The sequence below is a fragment of the Pelodiscus sinensis genome, chromosome 3 (genome assembly GCF_052426305.1).
Source record: "Pelodiscus sinensis isolate ZL-2025 chromosome 3, ASM5242630v1, whole genome shotgun sequence".
Lineage (NCBI taxonomy): Eukaryota > Metazoa > Chordata > Testudines > Trionychidae > Pelodiscus > Pelodiscus sinensis.
This window is the reverse complement of record NC_143054.1, coordinates 40,835,201-40,862,065: the sequence shown is the minus strand read 5'-3', so window position 1 is coordinate 40,862,065 and position 26,865 is coordinate 40,835,201. Positions and strand designations below refer to the sequence as shown.

General features: G+C 37.1%; 1 protein-coding gene across 1 annotated transcript in view; it reads left to right on the top strand.

Annotated features, from left to right (window-relative positions):
- Positions 1 to 26,865, top strand: part of CSMD1 (CUB and Sushi multiple domains 1) — a 1,868,278-nt gene that overhangs the window by 1,581,386 nt on the left and 260,027 nt on the right. Inside the window, exons 32-37 of the mRNA XM_006137767.5 lie at positions 2,740 to 2,853; positions 4,891 to 4,986; positions 10,211 to 10,414; positions 11,385 to 11,509; positions 12,488 to 12,584; positions 23,384 to 23,488. Of these exons, the coding sequence (XP_006137829.3) occupies positions 2,740 to 2,853; positions 4,891 to 4,986; positions 10,211 to 10,414; positions 11,385 to 11,509; positions 12,488 to 12,584; positions 23,384 to 23,488 (741 nt within the window). The remainder of the gene's footprint in view (positions 1 to 2,739; positions 2,854 to 4,890; positions 4,987 to 10,210; positions 10,415 to 11,384; positions 11,510 to 12,487; positions 12,585 to 23,383; positions 23,489 to 26,865) is intronic.

Below are 26,865 nucleotides of genomic sequence, written 5' to 3'. Positions count from 1 at the left end.
GGCATGGCCCCTGCGCGCGGTCTCTGGTCTCCCTCCCACCTCCCCTCCCGAACTACTTAATTCAAACTACTTATCCGGTACGGTCTCCCTGGATGACCTTGCTGGAACAGCTGGCAGTGGCCCCTCCGGTGTGCCCAGGTCAGGGCCCTCTGGTGTAGACATACCCTCAGTCTTACATTATTGTATTTATTAGAATTACAAATGGATTAGATTAGATTAGATTAGATTAGATTAGATGCATTGCTTTGTGTGTGCAGTGGAGTATGCCAAGGGAGAATATAATTCTCCATTATGATAAAGCCCCTTTATTTTCTTCATTTTAAGTAGCAACCAGTAGTTGCAAATGGATAATGATAATTTTCATATTTTAGAACTTTTCATATTGTAGTTTGAATTCTCTTCCCATTCTTTAAAAACTCATTAAAGTACACTGAATTAGGCCTGGGTAGGTGCAAAACCTCTTCTATCAATCTGTCCAAAATTGTTTCTAATGAAATTTACAATATTTTTTGGAGTTTACCGGCACATTTGATGCTCTTACTTGCTCTCGCTCTCTTTTTTCTCTCTCTTTCTCTCTCTCTAATATACCTTTTGCCTGAAAATTCTTACATTTTGAATTATTCTCCATTCTCTCATGGTTGCCAGAAGAAATAGATTTTCTTTATCAACACACAGGAAACTAGTATTCTCTTCTTAGAATATAATTCTTTCTTGTTCTTTGAAGATTTATCGCTAAACATAGTCCACATACTGTAGCAGCATAAACCCATAGTTACTCCACTTAAGTCACTGAAATTATTTGAATTTTCATTTGTGTAACTGAGAGCAGAAAATGGCCGTAAGCCTTCTTTTTTTTCTTAATTTTATGCACCGAACCCTTTAATTTTAACCTTGTGATCTGTTGTCCATTGCATTAAAAGGTCATTTATGTTAATGACATCATTCTCTAAAATATTTCTGTGGGATTTTCATATCTTTCAGTTCCTTTGCTAAGTTGTCTATTGTAAGAGAGAATAAGAAACTGCAAACTCTGAGCAGAAATGATGAATGATCAGTTTCTTCTGCCAAGGATTTTTTGGCAAATATGTTTTCAACTTTGCACCACATTCTATACCCCCCAAAATAAACCAAATTATATGGGAAAATGTCAAGTGCAGTCTACACTGGCTGCTTGATTTTGTGCAAAAGCAATGACGTACTACTGTCTGAAATCAGTGTTTCTTGAGCCAATGCTTTGACGTTCCCGTTCGAGCAAAAGCCCTTTTCTGGAAATGGTTTTTCGCAAGAGGGCCAGTGTAAACAGCTAAAAACTGTTTTGAGCAAAAAAGCCCCGATGGCAAAAATGGAGATCAGGCTTTCTTGCTCAAAACCACGTCTAGATTGGCATGGACGCTTTTCCGCAAAAAGTGCTTTTGCAGAAAAGCATCTGTACCAGTCAAGATGCTCTTTTCCGCAAATGCTTTTAACAGAAAAACTTTTCTGTTAAAAGCTTTTGCGGAAAATCATGCCAGTCTAGACGTAGCCAATGACTTTCTTCTTAGTATGATAGTCTACAAAGACCTTACCTGGATTTCCCACTACATTCCACATCCTAATGACATAAAAAGCTAAACACCAGGACTACGTCTATACTGGCATGATTTTCCACAAATGCTTTAAACTGAAAAGTTTTCCCGTTAAAAGCATTTGCAAAAAGAGCATTTAGATTGGCACGGATTTTCCACCAATCTAGACGTGATGTTGCGCAAGAAAGCCCCGCTCGCCATTTTTGCCATTGGGGCGTTTTTGCGCAAAACAGTTTTTAGCTGTCTACACTGGCCCTCTTGCGCAAAACCATTTCCGGAAAAGGGCTTTTGCCCGAACGGGAACATCAACACATTTGCTCAAGAAGCACTGATTTCAGACTGTAGAACGTCAGTGCTTTTGCGCAAAATCAAGTGGCCAGTGTAGACAACTGGCAAGTTTTTGCACAAAAGCAGTCGCTTTTCCGGAAAATCTTGCCAGTCTAGACGCAGCCCACGTACTTAAATGTACTTAGAACCCACTCTATCGGCTTCATTTAGCATGGACACTCTAATTGATTATTCTTTTCCCAGTTTTTTCTTCTTTCCTTTTCCTACCCATCTTCACTCTCTTTCTCTCCTAATTTATTTGGTACCTGGACTCCTTAAACTCCATTCATCTGAAGAAGTGGGTTGTGCCTGTGAGAGCTCATGACACCATCTACATTTTTAGTTACTCTGTAAGGGGCTGCAGGACTATTCATTGTTTTAAAGATTTTTCTATTACAGACTAAAATGGCTACCCCTCTGAAACTTTTGCAGAAAAAGCAATTTAATTTGTTAATAAAAATACAAAAATATTGAAAACCAAATTAGGGTGTTAATCACCAAATTGCACAAAAAATAACTGTAAGTAGCCAATGACTATGAGATGAGCATTTGTTGATCTCTTTTATTGGAACAGAACTTAGATTAAGACGCACTCCCTGCATTTAGTTCTACAAGAACCTGCTGAAGACAGTGTGCTGGAACAATTTTTATAGTAGTGGTGCTGAGATTCATTGAACCAGACTATAAACTGTATTGAACAGAAATCTCTTGAAGCCAGAGAGTGTTTCAGCAGTCCCCTTCCTCCTACACCTGTAGTTCTAACACTTATGAGTGAGGAATCATTTAATAACAAGTATAAGCAAATATATCCTGCATGATTTGTTTTGTTTTTCTTATTGTTTTTCAGTTGTGTTTGGGCAATTTGCCTATTTCCAGACTGCTCTGAATGATGTGGCAGAATTATTTGATGGTGAACACCCTCAGGCTAGACTTCTCAGTTCACTTTCTGGATCTCACTCAGGTAAAGAGAAAGCAAAAATAAGTATAAATTATTTATGTTATTTAATATACAAAGCATAGAGTTCTGCACATTGTAGGTCTACTTTTAAAAGTTAAGTAACTGTGAAAAAAATTAGATTTTGGAACAAACTGTCAAGGCAACTGATAGATTCTTCCTCTCTTGATGTTTTCATATCAGGACATGATGTCTTTTTGAAAGATATGCTTTAGGCATACACAGGCTATTGAGCAAAAGGCAGGTGTGTCTGGAAGAAATTCTGCAGTGTGTGTTCTGAGGAAATCAAACTAAATTATCTATCTGTCTAATTGTTCCTTTTGGCCTTAAGCCAAGAATCTTTGCATTGCACAAATACATTTTGAGTGTCTAATTTATGTACACAAAAAACATATATGTGTACTAAATCAATTATTTTTGCATTTATCTGTCCAGTTAATAGCTGGAAAAATATGCAGAAAGGTATCTCGAGTGAAATCCTGGCACTATTGATGTCCATGGTAAATCTCCTGTTAACTTCAGTGGGATCAAAATTTTGTCCCTGAGTAGCATGTTGTGTTATATATTTGTACATCTAAAATGAAAAATGCATAAATATATGTTTGTGATTTCATATATCTAATACTGAACATTTGGCCTCACAGAGGCAGGCAAGATACACTGAATTTTAAAAATATGAATATGAGGTTTATTTCACTTGTTATTGTTTATTATTTTAAAAATATTTTATTAACGTGATATTGTGTATCTGTTTTACAACTTAAATAAAATTAATAATTTATTTTTTGAAAAAATTAATCTAAGCTATCTTTTCCCTTTGGTAAATCCATTCCATTTAGGTTTCAAGGGGGAAGCTCCAGAATTCATTTTAATATTGTTTGCAATTGGGTAACAACAAAATATTGTTTGGTTTTTAATTGTCGGGATAAAGAATATTATCTTTATTGTTGTGAATACCAGGACTTTAACAGGGTTCAAAAAAGAACTAGATAAATTCATGGAGGTTAACTATTCCTACAATGGTTATTAGTAGGAAGCCATGAGCAGGAATGGTGTCCTTAGACTCTGTTTGTTAGAGGCTGGAAATGGATGACAGGAGAGGGATCACTTGATGATTATCTGTTCTGTTCACTCCCTTTGGGACATCTGGCATTGGCCACTGTTGGAAGACAGGATATTGGGCTAGATGGACCTTTGGTCTGGCCCAGTATGGCCATTCTTATGTACTTACATACTTGTCTAAACATCCATTTTTGCTGTGTCATACATATTTAAACAAAATGAAGACCAACATCTGTACTCCCTCACAAGCCTTTTAAAAATATTTGAAAGGCAACAAGCTTGAAGTTTTTCCTTATTGTTTCACAATATCTTCAGAACAGGTGTAATATGCCAAGTTCCTATCCCATTTGCATTGGTGTCTATTAGGAGGATTTCTACTGAAGTCATTAGAGTTTTAACAGTGTGTAACTGATGTGAGAGAAGCATCATATGTATTGAGCCAGTTCATGAAAACCAGAATAAATCAGCATATCTCCTTTCATTTCAGTAGTTTTTCTGGTGTTATGCTGCTAAGCAGTAAGCACACTTTAATTGTAATCAAGCATGGTAAAGCACATGTCAAAAGTGCAAAAATACAAAATCAAATACACAAATATTAATTACTAGTATTTTATCATGGCTAAATATTACTGGTATAAATAAAAAGTTGGAAATCTGGATCTTGATATGCATTTAGTGAATATGAGCATATCAGAAAGAATATTTTGAATTACTTCATGACTTCTTAAGTTAGGCTTTCAGATTTGCAAAGCTTGCCCAGAAGTGAGGATATAAAGAACATGTCAACTGATGCACTAACATTATTTTACAATAAATTGATTTTAGAGATTAAGGATTTTTTAATAAAAATTGTGCTATTGTCTATCAGTTTTTAAAAGGATATTTTATTAAAAACTCATATTTTGAGTATTTACTTCAGATTTTCCATTCTCTCTCTCTCTTTCTCTCTCTCTTCCTTTTCTTCCCTTTCTTCATTTGCAGGCGAGACATTGCCTTTGGCTTCATCCAATCAGATACTTATGCGGTTCAGTGCAAAGAGTGGGGCATCTGCCAGGGGTTTCCATTTTGTCTATCAAGGTAAATATGTTGGTTTTTAATTCATGCCCTTGATAAAATGTTGGTAGACTCATTGGTGCCAATTTCATCTACATGACTGGTTTGAAATGTTTATGGATTGCAAGATATGTATAGCAGTATTTTAGCAGGAACAATTTAAATAAACAGTGTTGAACAGATTGTTCCTGGATATTTTAGGACAGATTCTCAGATTATTTAAACTAAATTAAACTCACCAATTGACTTCACCAATTTATATCCACTGAGAATCTGGCCATAGGTGGCACCTCTGTACATTTCATTGTTAAATAAATTTGTTTTTGAAAAACTGTACTTGGCAGCTGTGATTTTTTTTAACAAGTGCAAGTGGTTCTTTATTTCTTCCTGTCTCTCTTCTCTCTGTTGAGTGTTTGGTGGTGCAATCATCTTCATGTGTAAATGATAAGCATAATAAACCACAAATTGGATGCCGTCACTTTTAATCTTTCAGGGTATGTCTACACTACAGCGCTAATTTGAACTAACTTAGTTCGAATTAGTCAATTCGAACTAAGCTAGATCGAACTAACGCATCTAGAACTAAAAACTAGTTCGAATTAGCGTTTTGCTAATTCGAACTAGCGTGTCCACATTAAATGGACCCTGAAGCGGGGTTAAGGATGGACGGAAGCAGTGCCGGCAGGGCATCAGAGGAGGACTTAGAGCGTGGAGATGCTGTCTCAGGCTAGCCGAGGGCTGTGCTTAAAGGGTCCCGACCCCCACCCCGGACAGATAGTTCTCAGGGGTGCCCCGCATGCAAAGCAGTCCTGGCTTGGATTGCCCAGACTACCCACACTGGGCACATCACAACACTCATCCATCAGCCCGGCTGCACTTGCCGCAGGCTGCCATCTGGGGAGACGGGGCAATTGGGGAGCTGCAGGAGAGCTTCCACCCCCAGAAGCCCGCAGAGCCAGCCCAGTCCTCCCCATTGACGGCTTGTGCCCCATTCCTCCCTCACCTCCTTCCACTTACCCTTCCCTAGCCCCTCTTCTTGATGTACAAAATAAAGAAAATGTGTCTTCCAAAATGGAATTGTCTTGAATGAACAAAACTGGGGGAGACTGGGAAAAGGAGGTGGGAGAGGGGAAGAGAGAGGCTGGGAGAAGGGAGGGCAACTAAAATGATCAGGGGTTGGGAACAGGTCCCATATGAAGAGAGGCTAAAGAGACTGGGACTTCTCAGCTTAGAAAAGAGGAGACGGAGGGGGGACAGGATAGAGGTCTCTAAAAGCAGGAGTTGGGTGGAGACAGGGCATACAGAAAAGTTCTTCATTAGTTCCCATAAAGAAGGACTAGAGGACACCAAATGAAAGGAATGGGTAGCAGGCTTCAAACTAGTAACAGAAAGTTGTTCTTCACAAAGCAAAGAGTCAACCTGTGGAACTCCTTGCTGCAGGAGGCTGTGAAGGCTAGAACTAGAACAGAGTTTAAAGGGAAGTGAGATCAAGTCATGGAGGTTGGGTCCATGGAGTGGTATTAGCCAGGGGGTAGGAGTGGTGTCCCTGCCCAAGGTCTGTGGAAGGCTGGAGAGGGATGGCACGAGACAAATGGCTTGGTCACTGTCTTCGGTCCATCCCCTCCAGGGTCCCTAGTGTTGGCCACTGTCAGAAGACAGGCTACTGGGCTAGATGGACCTTTGGTCTGACCCAGGACGGCCACTGTAAGCTCAGGGCTCAGGGTCAGGGGTCTCAGTGGACCACCTTGATTCTCTTGCACACCTGCTCCTGGGTGGCCAGGCTGGCAGCTATCCTGCCCAAGCCGGCCACTTTCCTGTGCCTAGTGCGGAGATCGTGGACGAGGTCCATGATGTCCGCACTAGCCCAGGCAGGTGCCCACCTCTTGTGGTCCCGGGCAAGCTCCCAGGAGCCGCCAGCCTGGTCCTGGGAAGAGGAGGAGGGCTGGAGGGCATCGGGTGGGTGGCTCGATCCGTGCCAGCTGCAGGGTCTGCTGGCTGGGTGCTGGTAGGCTTGCACCTGGCACGGGCACCGTAGACAGTCCGTGCCCCTTTAAGGGCTCCGGGGCCGGGAGGGGAGCAGACGAGTTTCCCTGGTGTTGGCCAGAGTGGCCACCAGGGAAAGCTGGGGAGGGCTAGCCTCCCACTAGTTTGAATTAAGGGGCTACACACCCCTTAATTCGAACTAGCTAGTTCGAACTAGGCTTAATCCTCGTGGAATGAGGATTACCTAGTTCGAACTAAGCGCTCCGTTAGTTCGAATTAAATTTGAACTAACGGAGCGCTAGTGTAGCGCCTATGAAAGTTAGTTCGAACTAACGTCCGTTAGTTCGAACTAACTTTTTAGTGTAGACATACCCTTAGTTACCTCAGGAAAATCCTTTAACAATTTTTGTATACATTTTGAAAAATGGATACATTAGGATTTCAAGAATTAGTATAAATTGTGCTAGTTCCACATGTTTGAGGTATTTAATTACATTTAATAAATGTTACCTCAATTTTGGATTCTCCCCCCCCCCCATTTGAAGTACATGAACACATTTCCAGCATTGCCTGCTTGCAGACATTGTAAATACTTTGGAGAATATTGTCCACACTCTGAATGAACACAATAATCTGTCCTGGAAAGTCACTCATTTTATTTATCACTCTCTATTCCAAGATGACCTTATTTCCTGTTCACTTTTCCACTGGTCTGATTTCAATTTTGTCTCACAGCGGTGTGAAACATTTACTAAAAGATGGAAAATAATTACTATAGAAAATAGTATTTCTCTGTAACACAATATGAGATGTGTAGCTTGCCAACGTTATAGGCAAGAGTTAGAAGGAGAGTTGGAGGAAAAGAAGGTTATAGTTTACAATATTTCACATTTTGATCTAAACAATCAGCAAAAAATGAGATTTGAGGATTTAGTTTTAATGTTTTTTTCATTTCCATTTTCTTAAGAACTTATTTTTAATACATCTCATCTATTTCTTTTTCATTTCCTTTTTTTTCTGATAGCCACATTTCCCTATATTTCACAGAATGATTATCGTATTGGCCTGAATGAGTACTTAATCTATTCAAATCCTAGTGTTAGCCTCCTAGAATATTAGGGTTAATCCAGCTGGAATCAACAGCTGGGGGCAATCACATATAAAAAGGATTAGAAATGGTGCAGTCTGATTTTTGTCAGTATCCTGTGATTGATTCCTTGCTTTGACATCGAGTTAGAGATTTTAGCAGCAAACATTATATGTGTCTCAATCTATGACAGTATAGATCATTCTTCCTCTGATAAACAGAAAGATGACCAAAACATCATGCAGGATTTTAGTATATTGTGCTTGCTCCTCCACTTTCTCCAAATACATACTTTAATTAATTAAAGGGTTTAAATTATAATTTAAAAAGTTCCTTGGTTGTTGTTCTTATTGATCTCAATAATGAAATAATGTTGACTCCACCAACTTCCCATGGAGGTAAAACTCACTGAAATCTTATGCAATGGCTGCTTCAAATATTTTTGTTAGGATTAATGTTCATTTTTTCCTTTTATTCTCCATGGTAAGGTTTCCTTTAGTGACAACTTAAAGTGGAGGGAAAGAAAATAATCAAATAATTTGTCAAAATTTCAGTTTAATTAGGAACCAAAAATACTAGAAACCATAATCATATGATTATTACATCCTATTATTCTAAAAGCAGAGTGAAGGCTATTTGGATACTCTGACTCTGCATTTCTATACCTTAACATGATTATTTCTTTTAAAGTTTAGCCTTTTAAAGTTAATAATTGATGGCTAGATTCTCATTCAGAGTCTGCGTAAGGAAATAAGAGGAGGTAAGACTCTCCCTTTTCTTTCAAAGGTACCTGGACCTCAGAACCAGGTTTGTACGAATGAGTTCTTGACTTTGTACATCCTTCTGTTCAGTGGCCATGGTAGATGAGACTTGATGTAGGAGATGGGTGACAAAGAGGGGCAGAGTGATTTGCCAGTTCTTTAGGCCAGAAGTAAATTCATAAACTGGAAATTGGAATTAGGAGAAAATGGGAAGTAATTGTAGCTAGTGTAGATGTCTCTACGTCATGACACCTCCTGGGAAGGTTACTGCTGTGGCACAACTAACATACCTTACTCAGAATGCTGCTAAAATAAAAATCTACCCTTCAACCTTAATTACTTTTGTTGTTTTAAAATTATTTTTTTGCCATCCCATATGTTTCTTGTGATGAGGTTCCAATGAAAATTGACCCAGGAGTCCTCAGTCTGTTATTTCATGAGACCTAATCTGATATGTAAAGTCACAAAATTTTAGGATTGAAAGGGACCTCAAGAAATCATCTAGTCCCCCACACTAATAGAAGGATTAAGTGTTATCTAAATCATAACTACATCCATTGTTTTGCTTTTGGGACTGATAATTCAGGCAGATCTGCTGAAGAAACAGCAATGCTGAAACAAAAATCATGAATGTGACTGCCATATAGAGGTCTAACTCATGTTCATCAGCAGAAAGGATAATTTGTTTTACTATAACAAAAGCTTTGACCACTTTTTTCCCCTTCTTTATATTTTTGTATATCATCTTATTTGTGAAATAGCAACTTCTATTGCATACAATTACTTATTAATTGGAAGATTATTTCTATAAAAATAAAATGAAAATAGTATGCTAAGGAGAATGGACTCCCAAGTACTGCCCTTGTGAGACTAGGTTGTTTCCCTGCTAAGCAACCCAACACTAAACTCCCAAATAAGTAGCAATTATAAACAGTTCTTTATATAGTAATGATGGTGAAATAGCAAGCAAAAATTAACATTTTTGTAGATATGAACGTTTATAACACTTGCTGCTATACCTAATATTTTTGTACTTAAAAATGTGCTTACATTATAAATTGGTGGTATGATTTGTTGAGCACAATTGTCAAAAATAATATATCTCAGCCATATTTTTTTAAATGAAGTAGAGGAGTTGAGTTCCAGTATCCAAGCAATACAAGGCAGTGGGTGGAGGAATCTACTATCTATAGCTGTTAATATATAATATATAATTACTGCTGTGTTTGTCCATATAGTCACTGTAATAACCAACTCCTTACTCTTAAAGGGCTTTATGGTACCATGAGTGAAACAAGTATTATGGCAAATTAAATCCCATGTCATAAATGACAGTATATTTTTGTTTTGTTTTGGTAATCTATGCATTTCTCAGATGGCGACTGGCATTTTGGGTAACATTTTTCTGTTCATGCAGCTGTTCCACGTACCAGTGATACACAATGCAGCTCTGTTCCAGAACCGAGATATGGCAGGAGAATTGGGTCTGAATTTTCAGCAGGCTCAGTTGTTCGATTTGAATGTAGCCCTGGTTATCTGCTGCAAGGCTCAAAAGCTATTCGATGTCAGTCTGTGCCTAATGCTTTAGCTCAGTGGAATGATACTGTACCAAGCTGTATAGGTAAGTAATTACACTTGTGTAATATGAAGGATACAAGTCTCCAAATCAGAATTCAAAACTGTTTCAGAATATAATGATTAACAAACATATTCACTCTCCTTTGATTAATACTGGACATAGTCAATGTAAAAGGACAATTTGTCATATCAAAATTAATTGGGTACGAACTGGTTAATAAACAGTTATAGTGTTTCATATAATAACCTATTAGATTAACAAGCATGATGTGTGTTTTCCTGAATATTTATTTTCTATGTAGCTACCTCTAAAGTTGGAAGTATGGGATACAACTTCATTTTCTGAAAATCGCTATAACAACAGTTTATTATACAGTTTTTGTGGTACCCTTTTGCTGAAGTTTGTCAATTTACAGTGCATTCACTTACTCTAAAGTGTAGCATTCTATTGTACAGTGAATAACAACATCATTGTTAGTTGCAGTTAATTTGCTTCCTTTTGTAGAGGAGCCTCTGGTGAAATAATGTTTAATACTTTGAATTTATTTATACTTTTAATAGGTATCCTTCTCATTGGACTTATGCATAAATCTCATTAGTATCAGCAGGAATTATGTACCTGTATGGAGTGGAGAATTAAGCCACCAAACATTTAAATTATAATGATCTTTAATGGTCTAAGCAGAGTTTGTTTTATAGACATGCCATTCTATGTAGTCTTTTCTTCAAATCTGAGGAAGAGCTAGACTATTGATAAATAAGTTATTTAAAACACTATATTGTGATTTACTAGGTAAGGCAAACACTAGAAATACTTTTGTCTTAAATATCCTGACTATATCTTATTTAACTGACAGCTGCATTCTAAAGTGCAGAGTAAAACTTAATATCTATGTACCCGTTTAAAAAAAGAGAGTTATAATCATTAGATCAATTTGTACAATTAATGTTACATTTCTGTCCAATGAAATGTCTTTAGCTTTAACATAATTTTGAAAAATATTGTCTTTCAGTACCATGCAGTGGGAATTTCACTGAACGAAGGGGCACTATTTTGTCACCTGGATATCCAGAGCCCTATGGTAACAGCTTGAATTGTGTATGGAAAATCATAGTGACTGAGGGATCAGGTATTCAGGCAAGTCCGTATTCTACCACACATGGAACTCTAAATATCCTCCCATTTTCTTTTCCCCCAGCCAAATCAAAAAGAGTAAACAGGGCTTTTTGTTTTTGTTTCTTCCCTTAGTTTTAATCAGAGGATAGTTTCTAATCTTTTTTTCTCACAGTCTACTGTGCAGAAAAATGGATTTAAACTCAGTAGCCACTAGCAGCTTTCTTTTTAAACTGAGTAAAATAGCAAAGATAGGTGATAAGTTCCAGTCTTGCAATCAGATCCTCTCTCATTTAGGCCTGGTCTATGTTAAAGGAGAAAGTTGACTTAAGATATGCAACTCCAACTACGTTCATTATGTAATGGGAGTTGAAGTATCTTAATTGCATTCTGGAGCCATCCATACTGCGGGAGGTCAACAGGAGTACATTCTCCAGACAACTTCCCTTATTCCTCATAGGAGTAGGGCTATTGATGCCAATGGGAGCACCCTCTCAGTTTGAATTAGCGTGTCTTCACTAGACCTGCTAACTCAAACCCCAGAAGATCGACTACAACAGTGTCAATCTTCTCTGTAGTACAGACAAGCCTTTAGAGCTTCATTGATGTCAACTGGGCACTGCAGAGAAGCAGAGATTCTATTGATCTGATTTCAAGTCTGGGGCCATAACTGGATCATGATTTTCCATTTTTTTATATTCTGTGTATTCATTTATATCTGCGCAATGTGTATGCAAAATGTTTCTATTCCCATCGGATGGGTTTTGGTACCCATTCTGCATAAGTGTGGACAGCTATACAAAAAGAAAGACAGTGGAGAATAAGGATTACTTTCTTTCAATTGTGATATTTTTTACACTTTTTCCCAGTGTTTTTTTATTTTCTTTTGCTTATATCTGGTTTAGTTTTTGATGTTTTCTTTTGTTTTGTTTTTAGGATATTCATTGAAATATAATTATGTCTTTGAAAAATAAATACATACTTAATGGTATTGTTTTACAGATCCAGGTAATAAATTTTGCCACAGAACATAACTGGGATTCTCTTGAAATCTATGACGGTGGTGATATGACTGCACCACGACTGGGGAGCTTGTCAGGTAAGCATATGATCTGGTTAAATATGACCTTTTTCAGGTGCCCATAGTATGTATGTGAAAAGCTTCCATCTTTTATTAAAACTGCTTTCCAGTACCCAGTGAGAAAATTGAAATGGTCAATGTAGTTATACTTATGGATGTTTTCAACTATCTAACCACATTATGTGCCTTTTTTGAAAATCTTCCCCATTACTGCTAACCCCTAATATAGATATGCTGCCCTGATTTAAAGTGGGCTTGCACTGCTTGATACATATTGGTTTGGAAAATTAGGCTTAAACTTGCCCTTTTTAAACTCACCCTTTTTAGGGAGGAGACACAGTCCTTCAGTATTCATGTAAGCTCACTAGACCTTTAGAGAACAGAACAAATTGGTAAACTGAAAATATGTATCAAACCATGTCATTTCTTGTTTCATGAACATATTAGTCTCCTCTGACTTTGTTCCCTTTTCATAAAGTATTTTTTTTTTACTGAAAGAAGATGTTATAGTGCAACCAACATGACCAAACACTGTACATAGAATTGACTTATATCCCAGGCTCATCTATGCTGCAGCAATTTTGATCTCTATTGTGGGGCATGACACTCTAGGGAATGCTGGAGATTTTGTCATAGCTTGATATATATTTTTAAAATTAGGGTTTACATTGTGTTAAATAAGAAAATAAATAATATTGTACATATACAGTAGCCTCTATATAATATTTAACTTGATAGTAATGCAATTTATTTCATGCTAAAAAATTCAGTTGTCGTCATTGCATTTAAAGCTAGACTTTACCGAGATAAATAAAGGTGTTCACCTTTCATACAGCTATTTTTCCATGTGGTGCTCAAAAGGTATGGCCACACTTTGAGCAAATATACCCAAGCTATCCGAATCAAGCTATCACACTAAAAATACAGTGTAGCTGTGGAGATACAGGCAGCAGGAGGGTTTAGCTGCCAGTCAAGATAATAGATGCATATTCAGGCAGCTAGCCAATTCTCCCACTTGGCTGCTGCAGCTACACTTCTATTTTTGGAATGTTATCTCAGCCAGAGCCAGTGCAGATTCTCTCTTGTCAAGATGGAAATTACACCTTCTGGCTCCAGCACAGATATTTTGCTGGTCAGACAACACTGCTTTGGTCAGTTCACATTTGGAAGGTTTTGCTCTCACCAAAAGGTCTACAAACTTTTTTTTAAGGAAAAAAAGTAAATTTAGCTTCAGGATCACAGTTCTGCCTGAAAGTTCAGCATACTGTGAAAAGTGATATTGGTAGATTTCTCTGTAGTCTCTCAGTAGCTGATATGTTAAAAGATCTTATTTTGCAAGGACTTAACTGGTATAACTTTGTTATGTAGGTATGCTAAAATCATTATACAAATTTTGTAATTCACAAAATCCACGGAGGCTCCTGCCCCCAAGGTGAGTTCCTCACATCTGCCTGAGAACCGCTGTGAGTTCCCTGCAGCTGTACAGAACCACAGTGAGTTCCCTGCAACTCCTGGCAGTTGTGATGTATTCTCTGCAGCTACCAGCAGATACAGCGAGTTCCCCATGGCTCCCAGCAGCTGCAGTGAGTTTGGGAGCTTCAGGGAGTTCACTGCAAGGGCTTGGAATAATGGCTGCAATATTCATGAATTTTGCCATTCTCAGTGGTGCCAGGAACACATTCAGTGTGAATGGAGAGGGTTTCCTGTACCTCTGAGTAGATATTTATATTTCAGGATAAAAGGTTTTTTTTTTAATTTTAGCTCAAACCATTCTCAAACAACATAAATTAAACTGAAAAAGCAATTATAAAATGCCTAACCTGACATGTCTGGAGTGATTATCCCTATGGTTAGTTGTGCTCCTGAAGGTGGCTGTCATGTCCCTACAGCCCCCTGAGAAGGTCAGAGCAGGGATTCTCCACATGCTGTCCTTGTCATATGGGAAATTGTACCAGCATAAACCTATCAGTTTGAAAAAAAAAAAACCTTTCTGTGTAGAGAAGACCCAAGTAAAATTATTGCAGACAATGATTGAATCTGTTACTGCAAACTCAACCTGGATCTGATGGTAATGCTAAGTTCCTTCTTAGTTGTTTAGCTTCATGAATAATAAAAGTACTGAAGACATAATTCTGTTGTCAATAACTGTTGTGCAACACTATTATTTTCAGTCTTCTGCTCTGTACTGCAAATCACATAAAATTTGACTGCCTTCCAATAATTCCTTCTGTAATAGCTGTCCAATTGTACATTTGTAACTGAGTAGAACTTTGTAAACAATATTGTTGATGATCCAATCCAGCTCAATCTCTTAGATCTGTATTGGATCTGATGAGTTCACAAGAGCCAAACACACAATAAATAAATGTTGTTTGTAAAATCAGTATACATTTTTCTGAAAACACAAAGAAGAGAAGATCTGATGTAGGCAGTTATCTGTCATGGTGTGAGCTGAGTTTTTAAGGCATTTGAGTCTTGGCCAGGATAATCTGATGAGCTTCCATCTCCAAATTAAGAGAGTAACTCCAGGAGTCACATAATAGGTGACTTGTTATGCAGAAGCTGGACTTCTAGGACATAGAGCAGCCTGGTTTTAGTCAGCGGGAAGAGTTCAGGGAGCGATTTCATACAGCAAGGAGATGCTTTTTAGATTCCATGCACAGGACCTAGGCAGCAAGAGTGCCTAGAAAGGCTGAAAGCATGACTCTTCAGAGAAGAGCACAGACTTTCCTTAGCTCCCATTCAAGAGTTGTGGGGAACAGAAAAAGCCAGACGGAACTAAAAGGCTCCTGCAGAGAATCCAGAATACGCTGGGGAAAGAAGCTCTCCAGGCCAGCCAGAGGGCAAGTCTTTAATGCCCTTACCTTTGAGTGGGCAGGATTATTGAGCTTGAAGAAGATGGTTGGAAGATAAGGGTTTTGAGATAACATTTTCAACCAGACTCACAAGAAAAGTGTAATTCCACTGCACATCTACTATGATGATTATTTGTTAATGGAAGAGTAAGAAAATTGAGTCAGGGTTAGGGTCTGATGCTGGCTATGAGAGACCTCCCTCTAGTATGATTTTTAATCAGTCACTTTTCAGACTTGAAGTGCATTTCAGGTGTTAATTATTAATATTTGGAAAGTCTATTGGAGTAACTTTTTAGAGCTTTCAATATTGTATTTGTTATGTTTTCTCTCTGTTTTTTTAAATCTCCAGCTAATGACTTAGAGGTCAGGACTCTCCCATCCCTAAATAATTGCACTGGAGTGTTAAATTGAAAACATAATAATTACATTTTGCAGAGAAGAAGGTGAAGAGAAGGAATGAGGAGAAACACCAGGGAAAAAGAATGAGGACAGAGAGAAAGGGAGAGTGGGAAAGGAAGAGAAATAAAAGGCAGAAATGTGGGGTCCGGAAAAGGGTGATATTGGCCCTTTATGTGATTATGAATGTGAACAAATATGTATTGACCAAATATGATGATAAAAAGCTAAAACATTTAGTTATTCATTCAAAGTTATATTCTACTTTGACCTGTGCATATTTCCCACTAACATCAATGGAAGATTTGCTAGTTACTGAGGACTGTATGAACTTTTAACTAATGCCCAAGGCACTAGACCATATTCAAAACTGTAAATTGCCCTCCTCTAAAAAGAATGAGTTTGTCATACCTGGGCTACTTCTACTTTAAAGTTATTCTTTTCATCTTGGGATATTCAGAAATATCTCAAGTGTTCTAGGTGGATTCCTTAGTACTCTCTTTTGAATCATATAAAAGAAGGCAAAAGAAAATTAACTTTGTCCATATTGCAGCAGGATGTTATTTATATGGTTGAATGTACAGTCTGTGGCAATGTTTGGAGTCTTGATTGTAGCTGAAACTGCTGTTTGGGTTACTCAAAAATTAATAATTAATACATTGCTTGAAGGAATTTGTTACTGATCCAAAGTGATGCACTTTTAGAAAACACATTACACATTGTGAAAATTGTTGTTTTCAATTGTGAGTGCAGCTGGTATTTGCTTAGTGGTGCTGCCTTGAATTTTGTAACATTGTCTTTGGAGTTTATATCTGGAGTTTTAGTTTAGCTGTTTTATACAGATATTGATGCTTAATAATATTCCTTCTAAAAATAAGTAGTTTATCCTTCCCACTTGACAACCGCCTTAGCAATTTCTCACCGTTAAGATAGTAATCACCTATTAAAACCTGAACCACTTTAGTGAAGCAGGTGTCTGCTCATGTATCTGATTGTTCAGAGACAAATAGTTCCACCAATCTCAATTCATCCTCACCAGAATCAATAATTGGTTATATAAAAGTAGCTATGATAAGGTCAAAAGATAAGATGGACAGTTGTATACCACTGTACTTATCTGATGTGGAGAAGTTATTATCTTTTAGTAAAAACAATGAGGAGTCACAAAACTAAAGGTTCATCTACACTGCATGGCTATTTCGGGATACCGGAACAAGCTGCCTGCTATTTCAAAAATTTTTTCACTATTTTGGCATCCAGATAACCTTCGTTCCACAAGGGTTAAGGCATGTCTTGAAATAGCATGTTATTTAGAAAATTTGGCACTCTGTAGATGCTCCAAATTTCAAAATAGCCTTTTTCAAAATTCAATTGAAATAAGATACTCAATTTGCATAGTGCATCTGATGAAGTGTTTTTTACCCATGAAAGCTTATGCCCAAATAAATCTTTAAAGAGCCTCATGACTCATTGTTTTTATAGATACAGACTGACTAAAATGGCAACCCCATATGATTTTTTTCCTAGGCCATCTGATGGAAATACAATCTGGGATAGCTAAAAAAAAGGCTGACTAAAAAACAGGTATTTTTGAGGGCATACTGTGATGAACTGCACACATTTGCTAGCAGTGACTCTGTGCCATCATGCCTGGTTGAGCTCTTTAAATTTTGTTGTCGTACACCACGGTTATAGTCTAGACTTTTCTTTTAAGCTTCTGATCTGTTTAATGTTAAAACAGATCCATACCTTGAAAAGCTCCCAAAAGGTACAACAGCCAGGATTAGAAACTGCAGGACAGAAGAACATCTTTGCCTTTAGGTTTCAGAGGTACATGTCAAGGATTTTTGGAACCTATTATTAACTCAGTAATCCCAACCTCCTCTTTTTATCATAATCACTAGCAGTATATGCAGAGGAAGCAATATTTTCAGGATACTTTCACATCTGTTTCTTCTGATACTATGTTTTAGCTAAACACTAAATTTGATGAATGACATGATTCTTATCTGAATCACTTCAAAGACCTCTGTCCTTTTAGTTTTCTCCTTGCAAGTAATATTATGTATTTCTTTGTAGAATGTGAGCAAATTTGGATTGTTAGGTGTATTTAACCCAATTGCTAAGGAGGGGATAGATCAAAAAACCTAGATATGTCAGAAAGTTATCTTGCTTTGCGAGTACTGAACCTGTCATCAGTTCAATCCAGTGACTCTTCATCTAATAGGGAACAAAAGCAACACAAGGTAGACTCCTTGACATTTTTCATATCCAACAACACAAGAGATTCCTCAGGACCTCACTCCTATATAATCTGTAGGCAGAATGAGCCAAGTGAAAATGTCTTTTCTTCTTATTAAAGCAGTAACTTCCTCTGATTCTGCTCTATTGTTAGGCAAAAGAATCTAGCACCACTGACAGTTTCTTTCATCATGAGCCGAAATCAAGAGTTTCCCTATGCATTGTCACTAAGGGTGACAATGCATACATTGCACTGTTTTTCCAGAATAATAGCCGTTGTTCGGGAAAAACAATACTAGTGTTTGCACTGCAATTGCATTATTTCAGAAAGTTGAAATAATTGACGGCTTTTTTCGGTTGGCTATGAACCTCATTCCACAAGGAATTAGCCCTTTTCCAAAAAAGCTTTTTTGGAAGAGGGTTTATAGGCACTCCACTGCTGTTATGCCAAAATAGGTCCTCAACAGGGACATTCTAAAGTTCTTCTTCCCCAGTGCCTCCTGGGACTCTAAGTTGAGGTAACATGTCCTCATTAGGGGAGCCTGCCTTGGACTAATTTTGAGGCTTCCCTGTAGTGTGGACCCTCTATTCCAAGAGAAGTTTGCAGTGTAGACTTACCCAAAGCCTCTCATAGAAGGTCATTTGAAAAATCTGACAATGTTTGACCCAAAATGCTGTTGATTGTCCCGGCTTATGTTCGTCTGTTCATAGGTTTCTACAAGTCCTTCCTCCTAGTTTACCCAGATCACTTTAATCAATTTGAAGGTGAGATACTTCAATTCATTGTGAAGCATCTCAGGCGTACTGCTTGTTTTTTATATTTCTCAGAGGATTAGACTGAGCATTTAAGTTTTAAAATATTCAATTGGAGCTCAAGAAGCCTGTAACCAATCAAATCAGTGAATGGGAATAGATTTTGTAGCTGCACAGCTATATAGAAAGTAGTCTCGATATGGTCTTCTATTTCTTTCATCCTGGACCGTCTATTATGTCTGGAAATCAAAACTATCTTAAGCTGTCAGGGTGCACTTGTCATGTCAGCTTTCTCTTCTCTGATGCATGGATTAGCAGTTTTTTCTTAGCTTACAGTGACAAATGTCCTTGTTCTGGAGATGTTGCTTTAAAGGAGGATGACAGTAGCAAAGAAAAAAATGTAAGAAGTTTTGTGAAGATACATCATCCAGCTGATATTTTATGGTCTTCTATGAGTGAGAAAATTGGTACTTTCATAAAGTGTATGTCTACACTACAATGCTATTTTGAAATATCTTATTTCAAAATAGTTATTTTGAAATAGCTTATTTCAAAATAGTTATTTCGAAATAGCTTATTTTGAAATAATGCGTCTAGACACAAAATGCATTTCGAAATAGCATTTTGCTATTTCGAAATAGCACGTCCACACTGAGTGGACTCTGAATCACATTTAAGGCTGATCGGAACCAGTTCCAGCAGGGCACCAGGTCAGGACTTACTGTGTGGGCCCTCCCTAACCCCCTTTCCCGATGTCAAATAAAATACATGTATTTTCATGAACACAAACTCTTTATTTAACAAAATGGGAGTGGGGAGGGGGAATGAAACTCTGGTGAGAGGGGAGGGAGGCTGTTATTCTGAATTAACTTTGATGTGTAGACATACCCTAAGAGAGAACAGGTGAGTCTATACTTCTCACTGCTCCCAGTGGATACTGGCAGCTGATACGCTTGTGGGATAACCAGTTCTTTTAAAACCTAAATTCTCAGGTTAAGTTTGTTGTTAATATTAATTTTAGTACTCTTTTGGGTCACTTCTCACTTAGAGTTGAAATTGCCATTCTACTTTTAGTAAAAATCAGCAAAATGCATGATCTATTTTGAGAATTTAGCAGCATGCTTTATCATGTGCAAACCTAAAGATAACTCAGAAGTTTATTTTGTGGAGGAAAAAATTCACCAATTAATTTAATTGAGAAGGAGAGTTTGTGTTAATTAGAAGAAGTGTTTTCAGAGTACTTGATAGTTACATTATAATTAGAAATGAAATTTGTTAAACATGAAATTTGATAAACTACAGGATTGGATTTTTTTTTTCTTTTTCATGTGCTTTTTTTCCCCCTAACCTTTTAAAGAGATGAGTTGCAAGCAAACAGAATAATCCAGACCAAAGGAAATTTTGAGATTAGATGAAGCAAGCGTTTTGTAAAACAGATAATGTCTTTCCATAAAATCATAGAAGATTAGGGTTGGAAAAGAACTCAGGAGATCATCGAGTCCAACCCTCCGCTTGTAGCAGGATCAACCCCAACTAAATCATTCCAGACAGGGCTTTGTCAAACCTGGCTTTGGAATCTCCATCCTTAGAAGATTTTACCACCTCCTTAGGAATCCATTTCAGGATCTCTCCTTGTGAAACAATTTTTCCTAATATCTAACCTAGACTTCCTTTACTGCAACTTGAGCATATTCCTCCTTATTCTGTCATCTGTATTCTTTCTGATTGACTTTTGCCAGCCTATCCAACCTCATAATTAGTTCTGACAAATATTTGTGATTGCATATTTTTGATAGTAATGCATTATTTCTTTATAGATTGATCAATTCTTCTAAAGTAGAATTATCTCAACCAAAGTGTAAAAATACCCTACTCTTTAATGGAAAATAAATGTGTCTGATTGAAAGGAGTTTGATCACTTAACGACTACAAATAGGCTAATAATATTCTCTGTGTTATTGCGTGAATTCTGCTGTTTTAGTGAATTTTTTTTGCAACATTTAATTAGCTCAATGGTTTAATATGTTTTCTGAATAAATTATTTAATTCTTTTTCTGATCCTCAGTAGCTTGATTTGTAAGGGACTACATCATGCTTTTATACCAAATATGCACAACTAATAATAATGAGACAGGGTAGTCTGGTGAAAAGTGTATACAGAAGAGACAATAAACCTTATTCAGATTGTATGCTTTACACAGACCTGTGGCATTTCTCCTCTTCTTTGCATTGAAACGATCTTGAATTTTTGTCCAAGAGGGATTTGGAGTTTGGCATAATCTCAGTGAAAGCTCAGAATCCATGTGTAATCCTGTGGCACGTTAGGGTATGTTTACACTACAGAGGAATATCAATGCTGCTGCTGTCAATCTTCGAGGGTTCAAATTAGCGGTCTAGTTAAGACAGCTAATTTGAAGTCAGAAGGGCACTCCAGTCAGTGCCAGTAACCCTGCTTTCACAAGGAGTAAGGGAAATCAAAGGAAGGGTGTTCTTCCTTTGACTTCCTGAAGTGTAGACAAGGCCAAAAGCCAAGTTAAGCTACTTTGACTTCAGCTATGCAATTAACGTAGCTGAAGTTGTGTATCTTACTTTGACTTTATCCCCTAGTGTAGACATACCCTTAAAGAATAACAAATTTATTTGGGCATAGCTTTCATGGGCAAAACCCACTTGGTCTGTTAATCTTTTAGACTCCACATTGTTTTTGTGCATATAGACTAAGCCAGCTACTTCTATGATACAATGAAAGCTCAGTTACTTGCTCTATCTAATTTTATAATTATATGAACTGCTAAGCTCTCCATCATCAAATTCACCACTATTTTACATAATAGGAAGTGATGGTACTACATTTCTGGTTAAATTTAAATATTCTAAGAAACTAGATTTACATTATTTACATATGAACATGCCATATAGAGAAATAAAAGTATATATATAGCAGATGTATTCAAAGCCTCATATGTAGCTCTTCTCATTAACATGCTCCCAATGTTTTTGTGGGAGGAGGGGTCACACACATCTTCTGGTGAGGCTATGAAGCCAGATATACCCTAAGGGACAATGTCAAACTAAGGTATGCATCTCTAGCTACATAAATAGCGTATCTGGAGTCAAAGTACCTTAGTTCGACTTACCATGGCATTTCCACTGTGGGAGGGTCAATGAGAGAAACTCTCCCATTGACTCCACTTACTCTTCTCACTCTGGAGTCAATGGGACCAGTATCAGTGGTCAATTTAGCGGGTCTTACTAGACCCGCTAAATTGATCAAGACATTGATCCCTTCAACAGCAAGTGTTGACAAGGCCTAAGTACTATAGGGATATTCACCTACTTCCTCAAACACAATAGAATGGACATCTGCAGCCCTGATGATTAAGTGTTTGGTAGAAGTTGCCTCAGTAACCGTCAAGATCTTCTTCAATCTTACATGAGTAATTGAATAGTCAGTTCCGCTCTAGGAGTGCTCACTGATTTCTTCATCCCATTGTACAGATTATTTTACATTGGGATTGCCATCCCTCTGGGATTGGCCTGGAGTCTCCTGGAGTTGATATCCATCTCCCAGTGACTATTGAAAGCAATCCTGGTTTTTAATGGGACATTTCAAGAAAATAATGTTATATTGTGAAAAAAAAATCTTCTGCAATAGCTTCAGTCAGAGTTGGCAACCCTGTCTCACATGGAAGAGATTGAGAGAGGGATAATTCTGTTACCTGTGAATTTTAATTCCAGAACCCTCCATGTCAGACAGCCTGGTTTGTCGTTAGAGAACTATGTTATGTCCAGAGCATCTTTCTGGCTATTGTCGATTTGTTTAAAGAGAAGAGAAAATCCCTAAATGGTATGTCCAGGCTGTGCTGCAAATGTTTTGAGTTGCATAGCATTTTAAGAAAATTAGATAGGAAACTATCCTTCTGGAAAGTTCTTTCTGAACAAAGGTTTGTCCTCCTCCCCTTAACATGGAGACAGTGAATACCACACTGTAGAGTCTGTGTGATATGTAGAATCATAGAATGAAAATTGAAGTTTAAGCAAAAATATCTCTTTTTTGTCTTATATAGAGAGAATAATCATTTTGTACAGTCACCACTGATGGCCACAAGCCATTGTGATAATCACCCCTTGGAGACTGAAGTGTGCTGCAGCATTATTGTGTGAAGTGGGAGTTAAAGAGAATACAAACAGAAAATTAGTGTCTCAGAATAATGGGATGGGTGAGACTGTCCCCGCAGCTTTAATTTAGAACTCTTAGTTCTTATATACAAACCAAAAAAATGTACAGAGAATCATTCCAGAGCCAAATTCTTTACTTGTGTGGAAAATGCTTTTGAAGTCAGTGGACTTACTCATGTGAGTAAATATAGTGGGATTTAGCACTGGCTACATTTGCATAACTGCCTACTGTGTGATCATGTCATCAGACTTTACTTACAGCTTTGTAAAAATCCAGTGTACAGTATGACAGAATGTTTGAGAACTCTGTATACATAGTGAGGAGAAAATAGGCTGATGTTTATGAAAACATTGTTTCATTTAAACTAATTCCTACTATCTCATTTGTTGCAGGTACTACTGTGCCAGCATTGTTGAACAGCACCTCAAATCAACTTTACCTGCACTTTCACTCTGATATTAGTGTGGCAGCAGCTGGTTTTCACCTGGAGTACAAAAGTAAGATTGTCTCTTGTTTGAATCATTCTTTTGAAAAAAAAATCTAATTACTACACTTGATCTACACACAGGATACCTATGGAATTGTATCTTGAAAAAAAATAGTTTTAAACCAATACAAATCCAGCCTTCAAAAAACAATTTTTATGAAGTGGAGATATATAAAAAAATTTACAAGGAAATTTTTAGCAATAATTTTTGAAGTATGCTATCTCTAATTATAGTCATATGGGTTTCAGATAAATAGTTCTGCAAACTCTGATTAATTTTTTTTTAGAGAATCCTACTTATATTTAACAAGACTATGGAAAAGCAGACTGATAATCCTAAATGTTTTCCCCCATTTATATGTTGAACCTCTCTACTCTGGCATTCCCGCAACATCCATGGTCCAGCATGATTTTAGTTAGCTGAATATCCATTTATCGTTGGTGTGGACAAGTTTCTCTCAGACCCTTGGGCTATGTCTACACTGCACAGTTATTTCAGGATAAGCTATTCCAGAATATTTATTATGAAATAACTTATTTTGAAATAGCACATATACACTGCAGGGAAGCCTCAAAATTAGTCTGAGGAAGGCTTCCCTAATGTAAACATTCTATCTTGATTTAGGTCCCCAGGAGGAATAACTTAGAATATCCCCAGAGAGGGGCTATTTTGAAATAGCAGAAGTAGCTAATTTGGAATAGGTGTTATTTTTCGTAGACTGAGGTTTACAGAAGTTGGAATATGTCATCTGTTATTTTGAAATGATTATGAAATAACCAAATTGCTGGGCAGACCCTTGCATAGTTATTCCAAAATAACTTTGCTGTGTAGACACACTCATAGGCTGTGTCTACACTGGCATGAATTTCCAGAACTGCTTAAAACGGAATACTATTCCGTTTTCAGTTTTTCCGGAAAAGGAGCGTCTACATTGGCAGGCTGCTTTTCCGGAAAAGCCCTTTTTCCGGCAAAGCGTCTGTGGCCAATGTAGACACGCTTTTCCGGAAAAGCGCCCCGATCGCCATTTTCACGATCGGGGCTTTTTTCCGGAAAAGACTACTGGACTGTCTACACTGGCCCTTTTCCGGAACAGTGTTCTGGAATAAGGACTTATGCCCGAGCGGGAGCAGAATAGTTTTTCCAGAATAGCGGCTGATTTTGTACAGTAGAGCGTCGTTGCTTTTTCGGAAATTCAAGGGCCAGTGTAGACAGCTCGCAGCTTATTCCGGAAAAGCGGCTGATTTTCCGGAATAAGTGGCCCAGTGTAGACACAGCCAAAAAGTTTGTTTACAGCCACTAGTTCTGGCTTTCAGTGTTCTGTGCTGTTATTTAACTCGGTTACCCCTAAATATCTTCTGAGAGCCGAGTAAGCAGTGGAAGTGTTGGTAATGCATCTAGACAATATAGAACTCCTATGGTTTGGCAGATTCTCTGGTTTGGCACTGTTCAGGCCTCAGTGGTGCCAGAATAGAGAGGTTCAAACTGTATTTTTCTTCCCAGCCACCATCATGAAAATTCTGCTAATTCACTGATTTTAAATAACGACAATTGTGATAAATATTGTAGAGCGCCATGGCTGCAAATTCTTTTACAGTTATGTAAGAGCCATTATTTCTATGGGCAGTAGAAACTAGAATGGAGATTTCCAAAAATGGCACACCTACCATTTGAAATAGATATGTCCCATCTTACATCTCTGTAGACATTTTAGTTATATACTTTTTAAACATGTTTATTATTTTATAAAATTCTGATGGACAACATTGAACACATTTTGTTAGGTTAGTATATTTATGACTTTTTGCATCTTTTTCCTCTAAAACTTTTAAAATAATTTCTATATATGTACTTATTTATTATTTGTTTTAATTGGAGTTAAGCATTAAAAAATGAATATGGTGCTGAAGTCTGATAAATGGGTTAGCAAAAATCAAATTTGCAAATAATCTTTTAGTGTATGGTTATGCTGATATTCCATTGTCTTGCAAAAGAAAAGCAAGAATTTTCCACGTGATTCACTCTTATAGTACATGCATTCATGCACTAAAATCCTTTATGTTGGTATTCATCATCTTTAATAAGCAGTTGCAAAGAAGCAAATACAGGGATAAGTTTTAATGAGTAATCTTTAGGAATGATATATACAATTAACTAGAGCATAACATATGCACAGAATTTTAAGGGCCGGATTTCCAGCTGATAATAAATATTCTGAACCAGACATAGCCATAGGGCAGCTTCGCATTCTGGTTCAATTTCCCCACTTACTATTTATATGCAAGTTTGTTGCAATTTATTTGAAAATGACTATTCTAATGAAGGTGAAAAATGAGATGATGGATGCCATTTATAGTAGGATGTGTTTTGAAAATCTGCCACTTTGAGACATTTTGCAAACATCTGTAGATGTTAAGATGTAAGGTGTTTTATGTCAGAAGTCAATATAATTGCTAATATACATAGATGAACTATAGCTGATGAATGCTCTTATTTATAATGCTTAAGGTTCTTCTGAGTCTTCTGGCTTTTAACACCATTGACAGAGACAAAATGAAGTTATTATTAAAATATTTTTACTTTTATTTTCTTTACACATGTAGAGATTTTTCATTCAATGTTATTGGGCTTTGAATCATTACAAAAAAGTAAAATGATAAAGGGCTTACATTACACAGTGGTCTAGATGGCAAGGTAACAAGGTTTTGTTTATTAGTTATTGGAAAAATACAAAAAAACAATAATCACTATTAATGATTTTTTCTATATTTATATAACCCAAAGATGGTGTTAAAATATAATGTCATTTTATTTGTTGTTTTTTCCAGATGGAACTGCATTAAACAAACTAATTTTCAGTTATTGTCTAGCAGAGAAACAGTTTTATTTTTTCTGATTGTGTTAGAACACAGCTATTGTCCTATTACTGATTTTTCTGGTGAAAATTGTGGAACAGAATTTCTTCCATTATGTGTCAGTTGATTAGTCTGTACCCTTTTCCCCCTGCTCTCCGAAGGAATAAATTAACTACCTTAGCCGTCATTTTACAGATGGGTATTAAGACACACAGAAGTTGAGCTCTAGGGAGTTATTTAAAATAACCTCCATTATTTTGAAACAATGAGCAGAGCATCCACACTATCAAACCCATTAGTTTGAAATAACAGGCTGATTATTTTTAAATAATAACTCCTCCTGCTTTCAACGAGGAATAACATTTATTTCAAAATAATTATTTCAAAATAGCATTAGTGTTGTGCTGCTATTATGAAATAACTATTGCAGGGTTTTTGCACAAGAAGTTATTTGCGGAAGAAATCTTCTGCAAAAACTTCTTGAGCAAAAGATCATCCACACCTCAAAAGCTCATCGCAAAAGAGATGTGCTTT